The sequence below is a fragment of the Thunnus maccoyii genome, chromosome 6 (assembly GCF_910596095.1).
Source record: "Thunnus maccoyii chromosome 6, fThuMac1.1, whole genome shotgun sequence".
Lineage (NCBI taxonomy): Eukaryota > Metazoa > Chordata > Actinopteri > Scombriformes > Scombridae > Thunnus > Thunnus maccoyii.
This window is the reverse complement of record NC_056538.1, coordinates 28,531,497-28,550,885: the sequence shown is the minus strand read 5'-3', so window position 1 is coordinate 28,550,885 and position 19,389 is coordinate 28,531,497. Positions and strand designations below refer to the sequence as shown.

Sequence of the window (19,389 nt, the reverse complement as noted above, 5' to 3'; positions counted from 1 at the left end):
TGGAGTATGTGTTTGTGTTTGACTTTCTCAGTGGGAGAAGAAGAAGGAAAAAAAAGACCATATTAACATCTCCAGGCGTATACAATTGCATTTATTGTATAAAGACAAGAATACAGACAGCTTGGGTAACTGGTCATAATCAGATTTTTCATTTTTAGGTAGAAAAAATGGGTTTGACAGAACAGGATTTAAACTACTGGACTTAATGAACGGCAATCACAAGGGGATAAAAAAAAACAACCCTGCACATACAACTACTCAACAAGAGTGGCAAAATATTCTGCTCAATCAATCAAAGACTGGATCAACGCTTAAATACTACAGTATCAACATCTATAAAAAAAAAAATTAAAAAAAAAAAGTTCCATAATGTTTTGAATTCTATTGGGAGTAAATAAAATGTGCTCACTTGGTAACTGAAAAATGACGAGCAAGACAGAGGAAACGGGTAATGAAAGTAAAAAGCATGCATTTTGTTCTTTGTTAAGCTTTTCAAAAACAAGCAAACTTATTTCAGGCTTTGCTGTAGTTTTCTGCCCTGTCACTTTTTTCACGCTATGCATCCTAGAAATATACAATGAACCTCTTCAACCTGTAGGAAATGTGGATCTTGCAGTTCAACAGACATCCACATTCAATGCATAATAGATAACATTCATTAATGTTTAGATACCTATCATCTACCACCTCACTGTCACTGCTTAAAGTAAGACTTCATTCAGTAAAAAAAAGAAAAAAAAATGACAAGACATCAAACTGTATACAGGTTATGTGTACATTGATTGGTGAGGAATGAAGGCTACTGTGTTAAAACCAGACAGAGACAGTTGTGGTGGGTGACTCGTGGAACTGTACAAAAGTAATTCTCTGCAGAGGTCAGAAGGGGTTTAGGACACAGGTGGGTGCAGGTGCAGGTGCAGGTGCAGGGCAAAGCTACTGGGAACCTGAAGATGAGCCCTGGCTGCCCTGTCCAGGGTAGCTGCCGTACTGGCTGTAATACTGGTTCCACTGGTTCTGGTTCTGGTAGTACTGCTGCCACTGCTGAGCGTACTAGAGGGGAGAAACAAAACAAGCACAGCAGAGAGAGTGTTTACATTTTTACAAGTTTTTTTTTTCTTCTCAAACTGCCCCCACATTTTCTTTTTTTAGCATATCCCCAAAGCACAGTGGATAACTTTCAGAAGAAATACTCCACCCATAATAAGTCTTTTCCACAACAGGAACCTAGTGACCCGTAACTTAAGGTGTAGCCACTGTCACGGGTGTTGCTTTTGTCTCCACTGTACTCCCCCCGCGCTTCAGGGTCGACTTCTTGAACCCAAATTTGAGGAATGGAACACAACTCGAACGCACAAACATCAATTAACCATGTGTTGAGATAAGCACTGCAATATATAGGTGATATTCCAAATTCAGCATAAAAATGATAACGTTTGTCTGGCATCTCCCTGGTGTCTGGTGTCGCCTGTTTCATTTCATTACATATATCGAAAAAAATGTTCTGGTTTGTAAAACAAGTTGAAGTAATGGCTATACTTCTGTCAAACACTATACAGCCCCTGAAGACTGTGAAGGCACCTTCAAAAGTTTGTGACTGTGTTAACTTGTATTTCTGTCTGTGCATTTGTCTTGTTACCATTGCAGGCGGTTGATTGTGCTGCCAATCAGTTAGGTGTGTTTTTAGCCACAGTTTAGCAAAAATATTTGTGTATGGTTTTTAAAAAACGTTTTCTACCGCGAAAACTTGTTACCACTGTGAAACTGGGCCAACATAGGCATCTATTACAACTGCAATGAATTCATGCTGACCACAGCCCCTGGTGTCTATGAAGGTATGCATTACTGTCTGACACATTATTGTAAATACTACCCAAAACTGGCAGGTTCATTTCTCTGTCACTGTCCATAGTGTTAGCGAGCCAACTTGGGGTTTTCCGGTTTTGTTCAGACTGCAGTCAAATCAAATTTGTTTCTCAAATCAGATCTTTAAGACGGACTTTATGTTATTTTCAACTGATCAGATCAGATTGGTGTCAAGACATCACCAACCTATCTGCATGGGTTGCTGTGGTAACGACGTAGGCGTCAGTAACTATGTACGCTGGTGACGCAGCTTTCCGAAACGAAAGCATGAGAAATGGAGATCCATCATCCCCCCCAAAGTGCCAGCAGACAATTTATTTCAGCGTCTGTCCATAGACGCTGAAATAAATGGACAGTGGACAGTGACAGAGAGATGAACCTGCCAGTTTTGGGTATTATTTAAAATGATGTGTCAGACAGTAATGCGTACCTTCATAGACACCAGGGGCTGTGGTCAACATGAATTCATTGCAGTTGTAATAGATGTCTATGTTGGCCCAGTTTCACAGCGGTAACGAGTTTTCGTGGTAGAGAAAGTTTTAAAAACCATACACCTTCCTGCTTTTCATCCTGCACGTTGAGTAAAATAAATATTTTTGCTAAAACTGTGGCTAAAAACACACCTAATGGATTTGGTAGCACAATCAGCTGTGGCTCTGTGTCGTCCTCCGTACTGCTCTGCTAGTAGCAACATGGATTCTGCTCAGCTGCTTTGATGCACTTCCCACACACTGGATTTGATGTTGCTGTATGTCGTGTTGCGAGTGACGCAAAAGACATTTTGATATCTGATTCCGGGCTGAGACACATCTGTAGAAATCCGATTGCAATCTCATTTCAAACCACCTCCAAATGTGGCTTGAATCTGATTTGCAAAAATGACATTTCGTGTGTTTTTTTTTTTTTTGCTGTCTAGACTTTCTAAAATCAATCTGGATACTATCTGGATATGCCAGAAAACAGATTTGGGCTGGCAGTCTGAACATGGCCTTTATGACCTAGCCCTGCCTTGCACAGATCCATGCCCTTTGACAGCCCCCTTAATCCCCCCCCCCCCCCAACCCATTTACGATTGATTTTCAAATGTACATAAAAGGTTAAAGTCTTAAAATACCTGCTGGTATTGCTGGTTGTAGCTCTGTTGTTGTTGCTGCGGCTGCGGCTGTTGCTGCTGCTGTGGCTGTTGCTGGTGGTGGTTGTACGTCTGTGCAGTGGTAGGTGTCTGGCTGTAACTCTGGCTGTATCCTGGGTACTGACTGTAGTTGCTGTAGTAGTTCTGGTTGTAGCCGCTGCCCTGGTTGTACCCCCCTTGATTGTAGCTCTGGCCATAGCCCTGGAAATGAAGCAAAAAAGTTTAGCTTGTTTTAATAATAATAATAATTAAAAAAATCTCAAATTTCATACATGAAGGTCATCATTAAGTACCTGGTTGTATCCTCCCTTGCTGTAAGGAGCCGGGCGATTGTAGCTTGCTGACTGCTGGCTGCGGTTATATCCACCGCGTGCGTCAGAGCCTCCATCACGGTAGCTGCTGCCCCAACGGTTTTGGTTATAGCTGCCACGATTGTAGCCTGCCGAATAAACAATGTTAGAATAGCAATATACACTTTACTGTATTAAGATACTAACCTCAGGTTGTGCCTCTCATGTATTATTGTATTAAAATCACATAGCTAAGCATGTGGCGATCTTTTTAAATCAACAGTAAGTATTATTCAACAATATTCTCACTTTTGAAAGATGATTGGGAACTTATCTTTCAGGGGAAACATGCTTGACTTGAAGGGCTTTAAATGATGAATAGAAATATATAACATATGATGTCAACTGCTCCGCTCACCTCCTCTGTATCCACTGCCTCCATCTCCACTGCGGTTCTGGTAACCACCGCGGGAACCATCACGGTTGTCGTACCGCTGGAAGCTACCACCGCCGCGGCCACGGAACCCGCCCTGCCTGTTGTCAAAGCGTTTCTCTGGCGGCGGGCCAGCCTTGCGGCCCTCCTCATTGTACTGCTTCAACAGCTTTTCAGCCTCGTCGCGCTGCAGCTCAATGTACGTCACCGCCTCCAGGAAGTCGCAAGCCTCAGGGAGAGTAAAGTTGGCTTGGAGAGTGACAGAGGTGACCACAGGAGGAGGAGAAGAGAGAGACAGCCCATCCAGCAAGAGACGGATGGACAGGCAGAGAGAAAGAGAGGGGTAGGGGGGGGGGGGTTGTAGTGAAGACCAGAGCAGCCACACCACCGGAAGACAAAATGAAAAATAATTACTAACGTACAGGGGCAGTGTAAATCATAGAGAAACTAAGAGCAGATAGATGAAAGCAGATGGCAGGATACAGGGAACAAACATTACCTCCAGGGAAACATGGAGGAAACATTTGTTTAAGCTGACACGGGAGAGGGAGGAGACTTCAGTAGAGGTGGGGAGGGGGACAAAAAGGACAACTAGAAGGTTGGTGAGAAGAGGAAATAGCACTGCAAACCAAGGACTCCTGATGTAATGCGGTTACAAATCAACTTCCAACAACGTCAGTGTGTGACTGCTTGTAAATTTCCATTAGGAAAGATCATTTTCAGGGAGGCCAATTGTGCAATATTAGCTTTACTATATGATGACCTCAACCAGGCCCATGTCTCAGTTTGCAGTGCATTATAGGTAAGCTGAATGGCAAGTGGCAGATAGAGGGCAAAAATAATAAAGAATCAAAATTCATGTGGACTGTTTAAAAAAATGTCCAGGTCTGATATCTGGCCAAAGGCTATGATGGGGGGAAGGGGGGAGGGGGCATCTTCCAAGTTTGATTTTAGAGACAACACATAGAAAAAAGTAAAAAGTAGATCTGGTGTTTTATTTGTTGTTTCCACAGCATTCCTACCTTTCATTTCTAAAACAGCATGATCGGGCACATCCTTCCCCTGCTCATTGGTTTGCTTTAATGTTCGTTCTTTTAAATCCTCGTCCGTGGGACAAATTACAATAGCCTTGCGTTGAAAACCTTCAAAAGGACGCATTTTTCGTCTCCTTGCTGATCCATATACATTTGTCTAGCAATGGTGACAAGAAAGAAGTAGAAGCTTGTTTGTTATTGTTTACTTGTACTGGCTTTCCACTGGAAGGAAGCTGGAACCCTGCAATAATGAAGTGAGAGAGGTTTGGCTTGGATGTCAGTCTACGTTTTTACTCAGGTACTAATGGCCTCTCGTCACTCCACAGACTTACCTCGGTTTGTGCGTCCAGGGTGTCCGGTGCCTGCTGATGAATGTTAATTATGGACATAGAGGGGGACCCACAAATATCTAAAACTGACTGTCTGTGTTTGCTGATTTACCCAGCAACATAAAAATATGAGTTTCAGATCAATCAATAATGAAAATATATATATGTAAGAAGTTATTGTGTGTATTCAGTTATGATTTCATGAGAATGTGCTGAATGTTAAGGTTTAAAATTTTAATTATTACTGATTCTACTTTAAGCAACTGTGTGCATTTTATCTACGGTCTGTATCACCATTCATTATCTATGTATGTTTTTGCAGAGCAGTACAAATATCCTAAATGCAGAGTGAGGCTAATACTACATGGTAATGTGTGATGTCACTGTAATGTTTTCCAAAAGTGCCCTGCTTGTCAAACGGTTGAACCCCGCTCCCCCTCCTCCCCCTCCCCCTCCCCACCGTTACGATTGGTTGGCTGTGCAGAGGTGAGAAAAGAATCTGCGTTTGAACTATTTCAGTGTGTGAAAATGTGCGTCCCACATTTAAACAATATCACACCTTCACCCTCCCTTTTCTGTAACAGTTCACTTTTTACAGCATCTTCAAGATGTGGCTGATTGGAACGACTATGAACACTTTCCCACGCGGTCAGGCCACACCTTGTACCCACTAGTCCTGATCGAGCATAAACAATCCTTTTGATTTTCCGTTTCGGGTTCTGCTTATTGATTCTGGTTCTTACAGAATCCAGGTGCAGATTTTTTTTCTTCTTTGATTAAAAACAACATTTAAAAATGGTCTAAGCAAAAAAACAACATGCAAATACAGGCTGCCATCAACTATTATTTGTCTTAAATTATGAGGTGCTGCACGGTTCTTATTGGTTACGTTGAAATAAAGTATAAATATTTTAAATATTCTGCCATGCCACACTTGAGTTAGTCACACTGGTATCAGCCGTTTCTGGAGCATTATGATAACTGGAACATCAATAATGATGCATTCTTAATCAAATTAGAGAGCATTTCTGCATCAAATTGTATAAAATGCTATTTATGCAAAAATATATATATATTTAACCTCCCACGTCCAATCAAAATTGGGTTTTGCTTTTTGTTTGACGTTCACTGCTCAGAATGATGTACATGCAGAGTTTGACACCAGAAGGCTGTTCGTTCATTCATTCATCTGCGCATTCATCTTTTTCTGTGCTCACCTTAGATCTGAATTAATGGCGTGTACATACAAGCATTAATTGTGCTCTCACTAGCTTGGAGCAAATCGAGATCCAGCATGCAACTTGCAAGTGTGATGTTGAAACTTGAAGCCTCCAGTGCACAAACACTGAGAATGGGTGGATTTTAATGAGGTTAAAATCTTAGCAGACACACATTTTTATAGTCCTTATATGTAAGGAGTGGATCTTTAAAGGTTCTATATGTAAGAATCAGAAATTCCTTCTCATTAGTGACATCTGTGGCCATTAAATGAGCTGCAGTCAACATCCTGGTGCTCGCGCTTGCATGCTCGTGCTTGTGGTGTGAGACTTTTCCTTTTTCCTCGCTCACACTTCTCATAATTACATAAAAGATCTCTAATGTTATGTTTTGCATTGTGTTTCAGCAAAGCATCTCTCACTCCCAGTTAGTTGTGTGGTTATGCTGGTTGTTTGTTGACATTAGCAGGACAGGCAAAGCGATTGGGAACGCACAAAAACGCCACTTCTGTTGGATTTTCGCAGAAAATCCAGCCTGGGTCGTTCACATAGAAATCAGTCCTTTAAATTTACATTATTGTGATTACACTACTACTGTCATTTGTGAAGCTTAGCCACACTAGTTGCACCATCTCTGGTCTGCTATATTGTAAGAGCTTAAGATGTTCATTGATGCAACTCGTTCCGATTCATTCAATAAATTAGGCTCAGCTACAAGTTACACTCAGAATTCAAACTGCCAAAACTCAACAAAGTACCAATGCAATCAAACAACCTCCCTGTTCAATCAACAGTAACCAGTAGTTTCTACCTGTTCACTCAACAGTAACCAGTAGTTTCTATCTTGATCAACAGATAATCAACACAAAATGACACAACACTATGTCCAAAACGCACTACGGTTCAAACATTTCTGTAAATTAATGTCAGACTAAAGCCCCTTTCACACATGCACTGCAAGGCTGAAATGTTCTTGACATTACCCAGAGGAGCTGTATGTGTGAACGCAAATGTGTGAATCAGTCAGACTGAACATTCAACTGACTTCACCGATGCCAGTGGTCCATTGTGAAACTAGTACTAACAGGAGAGGGGACTTCCTGTGACGTCCTTTCTGCATCATGTCCTGCCTCCTGCACGCTCTACCCAGGCACCACCCCTCGCCTTAATCAAACGGAGTATTTCCAGTAGGTGAGAACGCGTCTGACAAAAACAATCTCCTGCTGTGTGATACATACGTGACAATGTCTGGATCTGATTCTACAGATGTTGTCCAGAGTTCATTTGTGAAAATGGCTTAATATTTATAATCAAAACAACAATCAGTATATAGAATAATTATTAAAAGTACCATGAACCATTTCTGTATGTGATGCAAAATAACAGTTTCACTAATTTAGTAACTACTGTGATTTGATAGTGAAACAGTTAAGGGTTTACACAGAACAACTCAGCTTTTAGAGGTGTTTTCACTGTTTAACACCTTCAATGTTTTCCAAAATTACCGATAACTCAGGGGAAAAAATGATTCCGCTTGTAACCTAACATTTCCATTAATAACTATCTACAAATCACACACCTCTTGCACAATCGTCATTATTTTAACGGTAAATTCGATGTGCAGTAAACACTGTTATAGCACAATCGATCTGATACACTTACCATCTACAAGAGCATGCTACATCCAAAACAAAACAAAAAGCCTACTCTGACAGGTCCCCCCATACTTACCTCGACTTACCTCATCTTCATACGGACTCTAGTCCCATTCAAGACAACAACAGACAGATATAACCCACCTGCAAATACTCACAGTATCCACGGAAAAGCCCAGTTTCACCATCAGACCCACCTACCTTTCGTCACATTTGCTGATCACAAGGTTCTGAAAATCTAAAAACTGTTAGTCATTACTTACCTTCAGGGTCAATTTATTAAAAAACACACTCAAAAGTTCCATGTATCTCACTTAAAAATAGCTTTTAAAAAAGCTATCAACTCTGTCTTATGAAATTAGCAACAGAAGGTGTTTTTCTTACTCACCAGTCAGAGCTTACTTGTTTCTCAACATCTTTACATAGTCATGGTTTACTTGTACATTGTTGAAATTCACAAGACAAACAATACTGTATTATGACAAGAAATAGCAAGTGCAAATATACTGAGGGATGAAAACATGAAATATTCTGTCACTTATGAGAGCCATTAATCATTTTCTGTTACAATACATGACAAGCAAGTGACAAGAGAGTGATCAATGCTTCTTCTACTCTATAATACACAGAGCCCCCCTGAAAGATAAATAAATAGTCAATTAGAGAGTGATCATCAGGGCACATTGACTGACTGTGGTGAGAATCAGCAAAGTGTGGGTGGGAGGGCAGTACCTGATCCAGGATGTAGTTGCGCCTCTTGCGTGCAGCGATCTCAATCAGCCTGTTCAGACACTGGGTGGCCTGCTGTATCAGAACATCCCATCGGCCGGAATAGTTCTTCTGGCGACGCAGACCCATCACCTGCGGAATAAATAGTAAAATGAGGCAATGATGGACTGTGGAACTGTTTGTGAATGTTTTTTTGTTTTTTTGTTTGAGGGTGGTGGCCCAAACCAACCTTCATCTTGTCCATGATGGCGTTGGTGCCCAGGATGTTGTATTTCTTCTCAGGGTTAGTCTCGGCATGTTTTATAGCCCAAGTAGTCTTTCCACAGGCAGGCAAGCCAACCATCATCAAGATCTGAAAGTGAACAAAGTCAACTGGTTAATTCTGAATGAGCGTTTTTACTTGATAACTGGTTAATCAAATGTTTTCCCTTAGTCCAGTTCTCATAAAAAGACATGAACTTCAGTTGATTCATTTATTTGATCTGAACGAATTTCCTCTCAGTTTTTTAAAACTGAAATTGAAGAAGTCCGTTTTAGAGGCACTTTAACTCACTTTTAGGTGTATTTAGGTGCATCACAACTCAGTTTTTGTTTTATAAATTTCATTGCTTTCCTACCTCGCATTCAGATTTGCTGGCAGGTCCCTTAGTGCCTCTGATCTTGTCATCCATCTCAATGTTGTGGATGTAGGTGTATCCCTCTGGCGGGGGGAAGTAAGGCTCCCGCTTCTGTCCAAAGTTGAACTCAACAGCGCAATTCTTCACCAGGACATGAGGGAAAAGGGCACGGCCTGCCAACGCTTCCTTGGTTGTCCGGAAAGCTACGCCCAACCACACTCCATTCTTGGAAAAGCCCATTTCCACCTCATTACCAGTGTCAAAGTCCTGAAAAAAGCATCATGAGCTTTACTCATTAATACTGAACGGTCAACTACTTGTACAAATGAAAAAAAAAAAGACTTATGAGAAATTATTTCAATAAATCTTTTTTAAAAACACAAAATCAGTTATGAAATAATTAAGCTGATGTCAATTCCACTTAGTTGCTTTGCAATATAAAGAAAAATTTAAATTTGGTAATTGAAAGATTAAAATTTTTTTTTTCTTCTTCTTTCTTTGTGAAATGTACATTTTTGATCAGCAATTTAGACAAAGGTAATGTGTATCAATACTTCGTCTCCTAATAATCCATATGTGATGCTGTTAAAAGATAAATCAGTTGAATTACTGTAGCCATTACTTACAATGTAACAGCCGATGACATCATTCTCACCAAACTTCTCACCAAAGTCTGCAAATTTACAGTCAGAGGATTTCTTTCCTGTTCCTCCATATCCGAAGGAAAAGGGCTCCTCACCTAAAACATGACAATCAAATGCATTGTTTTTATTTAAGAATAGAGTATCTGGTTACAGCAAAGATCAATTCATGCCAAACATCATTTTGACCATTCGGATAATTGATCCTCTCACCGAGCTGAGTGCTGCAGTGGTTGATGGACCATCCGATTCTGACCACATGGGGATCTGGCTCACTACTGGGCAGGTGCTTCACAGGAATTTCCTCATTGATCTGAAAAACAGAAGACGTGTCAGGTCAAAAACAAACCTAGAGAGGATTCAGGGTATTCAGTGCCGCATAAAAAAGGAGGAAGCTATTGTTAAAGATGGAATGTAAAAACAAATGACTTCAATGTCATTGTGTATTATTTTGACATGTACAACTTCCTAAGTTCTGTGAAATAACAGGGTGTTATGATTGTGTTTGTGATGTTATCTCCAGTCCTCATTTGTATGAGGATGACTTGCCTAGATTGTTTTGAAATCTTTTATTTTATGTGTAAAGACGGTTACATCTTCTTACCGCGGGTTGTTTACATTGACATCAGAGTACTGTACAAAAGTACTGTAATGCTTATATGTAAAGATAGTGTATGTTCATAAGAGAAACAAAGGAGCTTCTCATCCACTGTTTCAAAAATAATAAATACATACAGCCTGTCTCATGTGTCAGGGACCATTATGTCATCCGTGGACACAGTATACACAAAAAGTATATTTACAGACGCTCCATGTTTCACCAGATGAAAGCCCTAGCTCTTTCACAAAAGTCAGTGCAGACAATTTATTGCCTGTATGTGAGTGAAACATACGTCTGTCATTAAGAGTGATATAATCATGTGTAAATTACCTTCATCTCATAGCACACACGACCCTGGGTGACACCATGTGTAGCTCGTGCTCCAGCCCACAGGTAAGCAAAGCCTTCGATAGTCAGTGGATAGCCGCTGTAGCGATCTCGGGACACTTTGAAGTGCAGATCACAGTTGTCTGAAAAGATAGCAAAACAGATGTTTATGTATTTCTTTGTCAAAAAAATCTCTTATCACAGATGATGCCGGGACAAGGCTGTGGTTAGTCGTCACTGGCTCCATGAACAAATCTCAACTTGTACATTAAAATGTAGTGGTTACTGAGACATTTCACTATACGTAGATCAATATGTTGAACAGACATTGTCCATGGACCAAGAAAACAAACCATAGAGAATGTTAGTATGGACAAAAATATGAAAAACAATGCAAACTGTGATTGTAGAGAAAGTTAGAGGTAAAAAGGAGGAAAAAAAACACTAAGATACAATTCAACACATAGGGGTTGTACAGCAGCAAGTAAAGAAATACTTATATTTCAATGTCTAAGTAAAATTGCTTCAGCACTGTATTGACTGGGTGTACTTGCAATTTCATCCTGAACCAACTAAACTATTGTGAGACATTATAGTTTCACTCCATTACAATGCAAGTAAACTACACTTCTTTACTGCACTTACTAGTTACTTTGCAGATTTAGATTCAAAATCCGAAAGCGTATATGATGATTAATTGTGGCATTGTTCTAATCTAAACTGCACAACTGTATGGGGGAAGCAGATTAAGTGTCACTTGAAACGGCTTTGATCAAAGACTTCTTGTGCAGTAAAATCGGAGCAGCGGCCTCTCTGAACCATGGTCAGTGAATAACTTAGCGTTAGCTCTGCGATCACAACTCCTCCAAATCTGTCTTCATCAACCACCACCACAGACAGTTTATGTTGTAACCAAAAATATCTTGTAGTTATGTACCTGAAAATATAACTATTGTATTCACACATTCAACTATCATGACACACTAATAACTGAAATGTAATCTAAAGAACTGAAATGAAAGGAGTGAGAGGCTCATGGAGAATGCTTAAAGAATAAAGTCCAGTTGGCTTACAGTCAGAGGGCGGAGCTTTGATCTTTTTACTCACACGTATCAATTGTAACAAGGGTGTCATCAATGTTCTCTTCCTCATCTTCTGCAGGGGGCTGTGGTGTGCGGGATCTGAACAATATCAACAGAGTATGAAGTTAACAGCCATTACAGACACTTTCATTAACAAAATTCCTATTAAAAACAGACCAGTCAATGAATATACATTTCACTTATTCTACTACTGGTGTATTGTACTTTTGTGCTGATTTAAAGCATCAGCTAAAACCAGCCTAAAATGCTAAATATCACAATTCCATGATCAACATACCTCTTGTCCTCACGGTGCTCATAGTAGCCGTAGCCCCTGCTCTCCTCATATGGTCTCTTGCGGCCGTATTGCCCACCTTTATCAGCTTCCACTTTGACTTGCTCGGCCTGACCAGCTCCATCTTGCCCACGCTGCTGTTCTGTCCCACGAATATCCTGCTCGCTGTCTCCAGCTGCCTCAGAGTTATCTTCCAATTTGACCTCCACTTTAATGTCTAAAACAATAAACGATGACAGGGAGGCACATGTTCAGTCTTACAACCGTACAATCAACTGCTATCAAATAGAGCAACCTTGCAATAAATCATATCTTCTAATGTTTCATATGTACAGTTTTTGTTGAGAATGTAAGCATGTTTGGTATTGCATGGTAAGCTGAGAAAACTGTGGGAAAAAAAAAAAAATCACCTTCTTGGGTCACAACTTTCTGCACTGGCTCTGGCTCTGGTTCTGGCTCTGGCTCAGGGACAGTCTTGGTCTCTTCCTCTGACATCTCCTCGGATTTGTGTATATCGACGTCTGCCGTGAAATCAGGCATGCTGTGACCTGAGTCTGAGGCTGGTTGACTTTCATAAGGCTCACCTTCTGCCTCTTCTTCCTCATAGTAACCACCTGAATCTCTACCCTCATCATCTTCTTGAGGCACATCACCTTCGCCATCACCATCACCGGAGTCCTCAGCTGCTTCTACACAAAAGAGAAATCCAAAAAATGTAACAGAAAATATAAACTCAATGCACTCTTGTGGTACTTGCACAATTTTTTTGATAATTTATTTATTTTATCATATGCATGTTGACTTTGACTTTGAATAAAGGGCAATATTATACAATAAATCTGTTAAGGGCACCATGTAATTCAAAGGTGGAGTCAAAACCCAATGATCATATGCAATTTTTAAAAAAAAGTGGTCTTTAAACTTTGTGTCAAATGAGTAAGATAGGTACGAATGTGTAATTTAAACTTACTTAAGGCATAAAATGCTGAGCAACTTACTGTTTTACTAATGGCCCATTTAAAAACTGTACTGCAACTTAAGAGTCACACATCTATGGGTGCGCAAAATATCACTTTAGAGAAATTTCATCAATAAGGCTCACCTTGTTGCTCTTGGGCATCCTCGGCGTCCTCTCCGTCTTCGTTTTCATCGTTGTCTTCGTTGTCTTGGTAGTCCTGGCAGTAGTCATCGTCCTGCTCCCCTTGCTCCCCCGGCTCTGAGGCATCAGCCTGAGCTTCAGCCTCCAGAGCGGCTTTCAGTCTCTCCACCAGGTCCGCCTTCAGGCCTCTGGTGTCCAGGCCACGGCGCTGGAGCTCCTCTTTTAATTCGTTGACTTTCAGTTTCTTTACGTCAACACTCATTGTGTTTCTGTTAAGTGTGTGTGTGTGTGTGTTTATATGTTTGCTATAAAAACGGAAAGGAATAGAAAAGACGGTCAAGTACAGCTTACAACATAGCGTCTAACTTTCAAATCGATATCTGTAGCGCGGCAGTGTGTCGTCAGCCCAATCGGCTACTTTAGCTGGTTAGCTTGACTAGCAGCGTTAGATGGATACTGTGCATATATCCCTTGTTTCACTACGAGTCTATAAGCATGTAATCATGTACTTATAACTACCCCAGCCAACACTATAATTGCTTACAAAACGAAATTATCTCTGGAGCATTTGTTAATGTTGTTATTAGCTTCAAGTTGTCGCTACGTGGCTAACGCTGGTAACCTTCTTAGCAGTTAGCTAACATACCGACAACCGTTGCAGGACAAGTAACTTTAGCTTTGCGAATTTGCAAGCAGTGCGTGTTACTCTAACTTAGTATGCAAGTTCTATAGTCAATGCATGGTTTGTTGTTGTTATAATATAGTTAGAATGCAAATTAAGAAAACAAATAACGTTGAGGCCTACCTCCTCTTAAGCGGTTTGCGCGGGTCAGCCTCGGTAGAAGATGTGTAACGCCGCCTAGCGACGGACACCGCCGTGACCTCATACCGGAAGTTAACCAGACTTGCGCGCCCACACACACATACACGTTTACGACAGCTTCTATATACACTGGGGTGCACGTATGTATCTATTTAACATGGCATTAATTTGTACTGCTAATTATTTTTTGATAGCCGGATTTGAAGGAAAAACAACATTATTATTCTGCTAATTTGTATGTTCTGCGTTGCGCACTTGCTGTGAACACGCCAAATTAGGAAGTGACAGTGTTTACATTGAATGCATGCTGGGTAGTGTAGTGTATAACCTAACAGACTAATCACTATGGCCAGCTGCCACCATACTTAAGAATAGTTTGTACTGCGTTTACATGAAGGGATGCACAGTGTAATTAAAACATCTATTAAGTCTGGAGTGAACCACAGTATGTTGGGGATGATTTGTCTCAATTCTTTATTTTCAGTGCGGTTTTTATTCTCTATAATAGTGTGTACAAAAAACTCACTATTCGCAGACTGCATACCATTTTCTTTATTTTACACCATCCTTTTACAGTTGTCATCACATCCAATGTACATGGACCAGCAAAGGAATTCACAGTGTAATTACAACATGTCCATTAAACTGTTGAAGAGGGCAGACACCAAATAATCCAGTGATGTGTCCCAATGTTATAGTTTTGTTGTCATTTTTGGCCTTCAATGGAGTGCATGGATTGTATCTCATTTCTGAGTGGCGTTAGATATTATAATCTAGTGTCAGTCATAATTGAAGTCTCTCCTAAGGGCTCCAAGAGGATCAGTGAAATTACTATGTTCAGTGATTCCTCTTAGATCACTGAAATTAGATTAGAGAATGTCAGTGAAAGTAATATCCTGGAGCTGTTATCAAATATATTAACTTTGAGATCACCATTGCCTTGTACTGTAAATCTTTACACAGTCAACGTTATAATGAACATGCAAGATCAACCATAGAAATACACTATGAATATCATAGCAATCCCCCTTTACAACTAGTTGCTCAAAACATGAGCTAATTATAAACACCCAAATCCACAGCGCACTGATATGCTTATGTCCACGTTTTAGACCCAGCTTTATGGTCAGAGGACAGTGTATGAAGCAGGGCTGTTATCAGGCTGTACATATGGCAGTACTATGTTGGTAGACTCTTGTTCCCCACACTCATTGACCAACAAAGAGTACCACGATATAGCAAAGAACACATTTAATCACTTTTGGGTGGGAACAGGAAAGGACAACAGTTGCCTGTTGATCTCTCTCAGCTGAGCATCCATAGTCTCTGTAGTTAGTGTTAGTTCTGCTAGTTCAGTTCGTAGGCTTGTGATGGTCTCATTCAGCTCCTCCTCTTTACGGCGAGAGTTAGCAGCCTGCCTGCTGTACTCCAGCACCATACATCCGCCACCGATGAGGAAGATGATTGCCTCTCCAAGCAACTCTGCTCCGAGCTCTGCAGCCGCCTCCTCGTTCAGTGGCTTAATGGTGGAACCCCGAAAACCCATGATCCGCATCTTTGTTCTCATCTCAATCCAGTGATAAACTGTGAAGAGCCAACAGCAAACAAGCCAGTTAGGTTTTCAATATCTTTGCACTAATGCATCAGAAGTGAGAACATCACAAGTGAACAGTTCTAAATACATGGTCAGAGGTGGATGTGTACACATACAGATGTGTATTGTGAATATGAATGCACCCAAAACTGCAATCTTGGACTGCCAAGACAAGTTTGTACTAAGCGTATAGTACAATGAACCTCTCTAGCACAGCTTGTTTTCCTAACTTAAATCAATCAGGAAACATTTTGCAGTCTGTATCTGACGCCAAGCCCTAAGCAGCACTCACCAGCTGTGAACCACAGTCTGTTTAAGCTGGAACTAAAAGCATCTGGACACATTTAAATACTACAGTAAGTCTTAATAATCAGTGCCTTGGAGGGGTTTGACTGCCATTGTCCAGATTTTCATGTTATTGTCGTTTTTATTGCATTGTTTGAGCACTAGTGAAACATTCAGTCAACCTAGAGCGAGACATTTCTTGGAATCAACACAACAATTTCCTTTTCCTTAATGATGTCACTAAGGCTTGGCAAGATATTCTCCCTAACCTTATTTGGTGTGTTATTTTGTCTCACTCTTTAGTTTGTTCTGTGTTGTGTTCATTGTGTGAATGCTGTATTTTATCACTGGATCATTTTTACCTGGAATCATTTCAGACAAGTTTTCTGGTAGAGCACATACAGTTTAAATAACATGGTATTAGACTCAGAGAGAAAATCAGAGGAAAATCAGACTGAGAGCCCCCAGAACCAGGACTACCTGCCACCCTCCACAGCTTCTTTCCTGAGGCAGTAGCCATCTTTAACAAGGACAGCAAGTCTGTAAACGTGCCAACTTCACTTCACCTCCGTATCGCATTGAAATTCATATGGCATATACTTTATCTTTGTCTGTCCTGCACTGTGTAGATGTATATAGATTTGTTTTAATTGTTAACGGTGCTGTACGGTTAACTAAAGACCAAGAGTTTAGTTTACATTATTTCTAATTGACATTGTGGGTGTATGTGATGTGCTGTATGTAGCTTTGTATTTTGTATGGTGTGTTCTGTGTGGGTTTTTTTTGTTTGTTTGTTTGTAGTTGGGGGTTTTTCGGGAGGGGCGGGGGGGGTGTGCTTTTTACGGTTTGTTGTTGTGCTGTTGTATGTTTTTTGTCGGGGACTACAGATGCAAATTAGCTTTAAGCTAACTCTGGTGCAGTGCATCTTTAATGTTTCAAACTGCACTGCATTCAAACTGCATTCAATAAATAAATAAGAATAAGAACATATATATCCTGTTAATACACACATAGTTTATTTACACTCAAATATATATTTATATCTACATTGGTATTTATACTTCTATTTATATTCTGCTTTTTTACACACACAGTTTTTATCATATCAATGTGCAACCACATAGTACACCCCCACTACACAGACATGTAAATTACTGTCCCTTTTTTACATTGTTATGTTTGTGTTTATTATTGTAATGTTCATGTTTAGTGCTTTTTCTGTTGACATCTGGACCACATTGAATTCCTTGTACTTGCTACTTGCTACAGACCACAATCGCTGGTTAAATATTTCCTGTCTATTGTCACATTCTGGATAGTATGTTGGGGTAAAAGGTTAAAAGGCATTCAGACTGCTATCCCCATACACTAGCAAAAGCTCTATACAACCTGTTCAATGACAGACACGACCCGCCCTCTTCGACCTTGCCAGGCTGCTATTGGTTAACCGGATAAACCAATGGAAATGATTGGATAAGCGGTTTTGACAAATACAATCCCATTGGCTGTTGCAACCGTCCTCGCTATTGCTATCGTCCGGGGTGTCCGACCATGAAATGTAGCGGTCATTGAAAGCCGTTAGTTCGGTTACTCACGCTGCGCCGGCGGCAGACAGACGTAATTCTTGAAGAAGTCGCTTCTCCGGGCTCCCGCTTTTATCCGGTTCGCTACAGGCTTGCTCATCTGCCTCACTCCGAGGTAGAGGAGCTTGGCGATAGGGAAGGCACCGACAACCATCTTGGCGGAAACACCTTCACTACAGTGGGGCGGAGCACGTTGAAGTTACGCGATGACGTTATACGATCGGCATAGCCGTAGAAAAGGAGACGTGAAGTCAGTAACCTGGCGCGATACTTATTTTCCTAGGATGGCGAAGTCATGACCCGCCCTACTCTGCCTCTGATTGGCTTAGCCTGATATTCTTACCCTAACTCTAACCAATCTCACTACTCATGCCTAAACCTAGCCAACCCATCCGACGACGGCAACGAGTACTAGCCAATCACAGACAGTGTAGGGTGGGTCACGACTTCTCCATCCTAGGAAAAAAAAACTAACCTGACTTGTGGAATTAAGTGTAACAACTAAGGAAAGAATAACACTATACATAGAGGCAAGTTTTTCTGCAGATCTCAAATTGAGAACATAAGCTGGACAGGGTCTTGGCTCTCACTTTATAAGTACTGTATTTCAAACAAGGCTAAGTACATAGTTCAAGTTCAAGATCAAAATTTTACATAAAATATACCCTGCTAATTGTCTTATTGCTACGTTTACAGACATTGATATTAAACGTAATATAGAGACAATTTCTCTCCTATATTTTGATTGTGAAATATCCCAAAAAATTTGGACAGACCGAGAGTCTCACTTTTTTGAAGCGTTATCTAATCTTGAAGATATTATTTGTTACTATGATAATCCAGATGATGGCGCTCTTTGGATATCTGATTAATTCCATTATTCTGTATGCAAAAGTTGTTTTTTATTCGCAAACAGTAATTTTCTAAATCTCATCTTCTCTCCTAGAACTAAATTCTCTGCTTAAATCACTCAGTTTATCAAACAACAACAACAACAAAAAGTAATTATTGAAACGTCATTGATCTTTTTTTCCCCTGAAATCTCTAACTGAATATGTTTATATTTTGTTTATATATGTATTCTTTATATTTTATGTAACTGTCTTTTAATATTTTAATTTTATGTTCTTCATATATCTTTATATTATTTAAATCTGATTTGATTTGTATGTACTGTTACTGTTTACCTGAATGTTTGTATATTATCCTTTTGTTAATAAAAATAATTAATAAAAAAGTCAGTAACCTGTCCTCACCCACCCACGTGTGCAAATATGCATTATTTTTTCCCCATCCGCATTCTGAGAAGACCCGCCCCTACCTAGCTTCTGATTGGCTCTGACCCTGATACTTTTTACCCTAACCCAATCATCTCACGCCTTATGCCTAAATTTAACCAATCTTACCATCGAAGGCAACGAGTACTAGCCAATCAGAGGCAGAGCAGGGCGGGTCTTCGCGGAATGCGGATTGGGTGTGGGGTGGGCGGGGGAGTAGGCTGCAAATATCGAGGTCAATGCACTATTACGCCTCTTACAGTATAAATAATGCCAATTTACGCAACCCAGATGACATTTCTCTATAAGTGGTGAATTTAATTTCACAATCAGTAATGTTTTCTTGGGTATTCGCTGACATATGTTGACAACATCAGCATGAATGAGATGAATGATACAACATTTCTCATTAACGGCCTTATCTGGTGTAGGTGTTGATATATGGCATATGAGCTTACCCGTATATGAGTCTGTAGCAACCAA

General features: G+C 40.3%; 2 protein-coding genes across 2 annotated transcripts; both read right to left on the bottom strand.

Moving 5' to 3' along the window:
* Nucleotides 1-70: 70 nt before the first annotated feature.
* hnrnpul1 (heterogeneous nuclear ribonucleoprotein U-like 1) lies at nt 71-14,256 on the bottom strand. The gene is made up of 16 exons (XM_042413807.1): nt 14,150-14,256; nt 13,348-13,649; nt 12,656-12,934; nt 12,249-12,462; nt 11,976-12,049; nt 10,872-11,011; nt 10,154-10,253; nt 9,926-10,038; nt 9,300-9,566; nt 8,912-9,034; nt 8,686-8,814; nt 4,741-4,909; nt 3,704-3,967; nt 3,289-3,434; nt 2,978-3,196; nt 71-1,050 (listed from the first exon to the last, which is right to left on the bottom strand). Exons 2-16 carry the CDS (start codon nt 13,604-13,606, stop codon nt 934-936), a joined length of 2,613 nt encoding a protein of 870 aa, XP_042269741.1. The 5' UTR covers nt 13,607-13,649; nt 14,150-14,256; the 3' UTR covers nt 71-933.
* A 439-nt stretch (nt 14,257-14,695) lies between these two features.
* opa3 (outer mitochondrial membrane lipid metabolism regulator OPA3) lies at nt 14,696-17,837 on the bottom strand. Its single transcript, XM_042414419.1, has 2 exons — nt 17,642-17,837; nt 14,696-15,751 (listed from the first exon to the last, which is right to left on the bottom strand). The coding sequence occupies exons 1-2, from the start codon at nt 17,781-17,783 to the stop codon at nt 15,423-15,425; spliced, it is 471 nt and encodes a 156-aa protein (XP_042270353.1). The 5' UTR covers nt 17,784-17,837; the 3' UTR covers nt 14,696-15,422.
* Nucleotides 17,838-19,389: the final 1,552 nt, after the last annotated feature.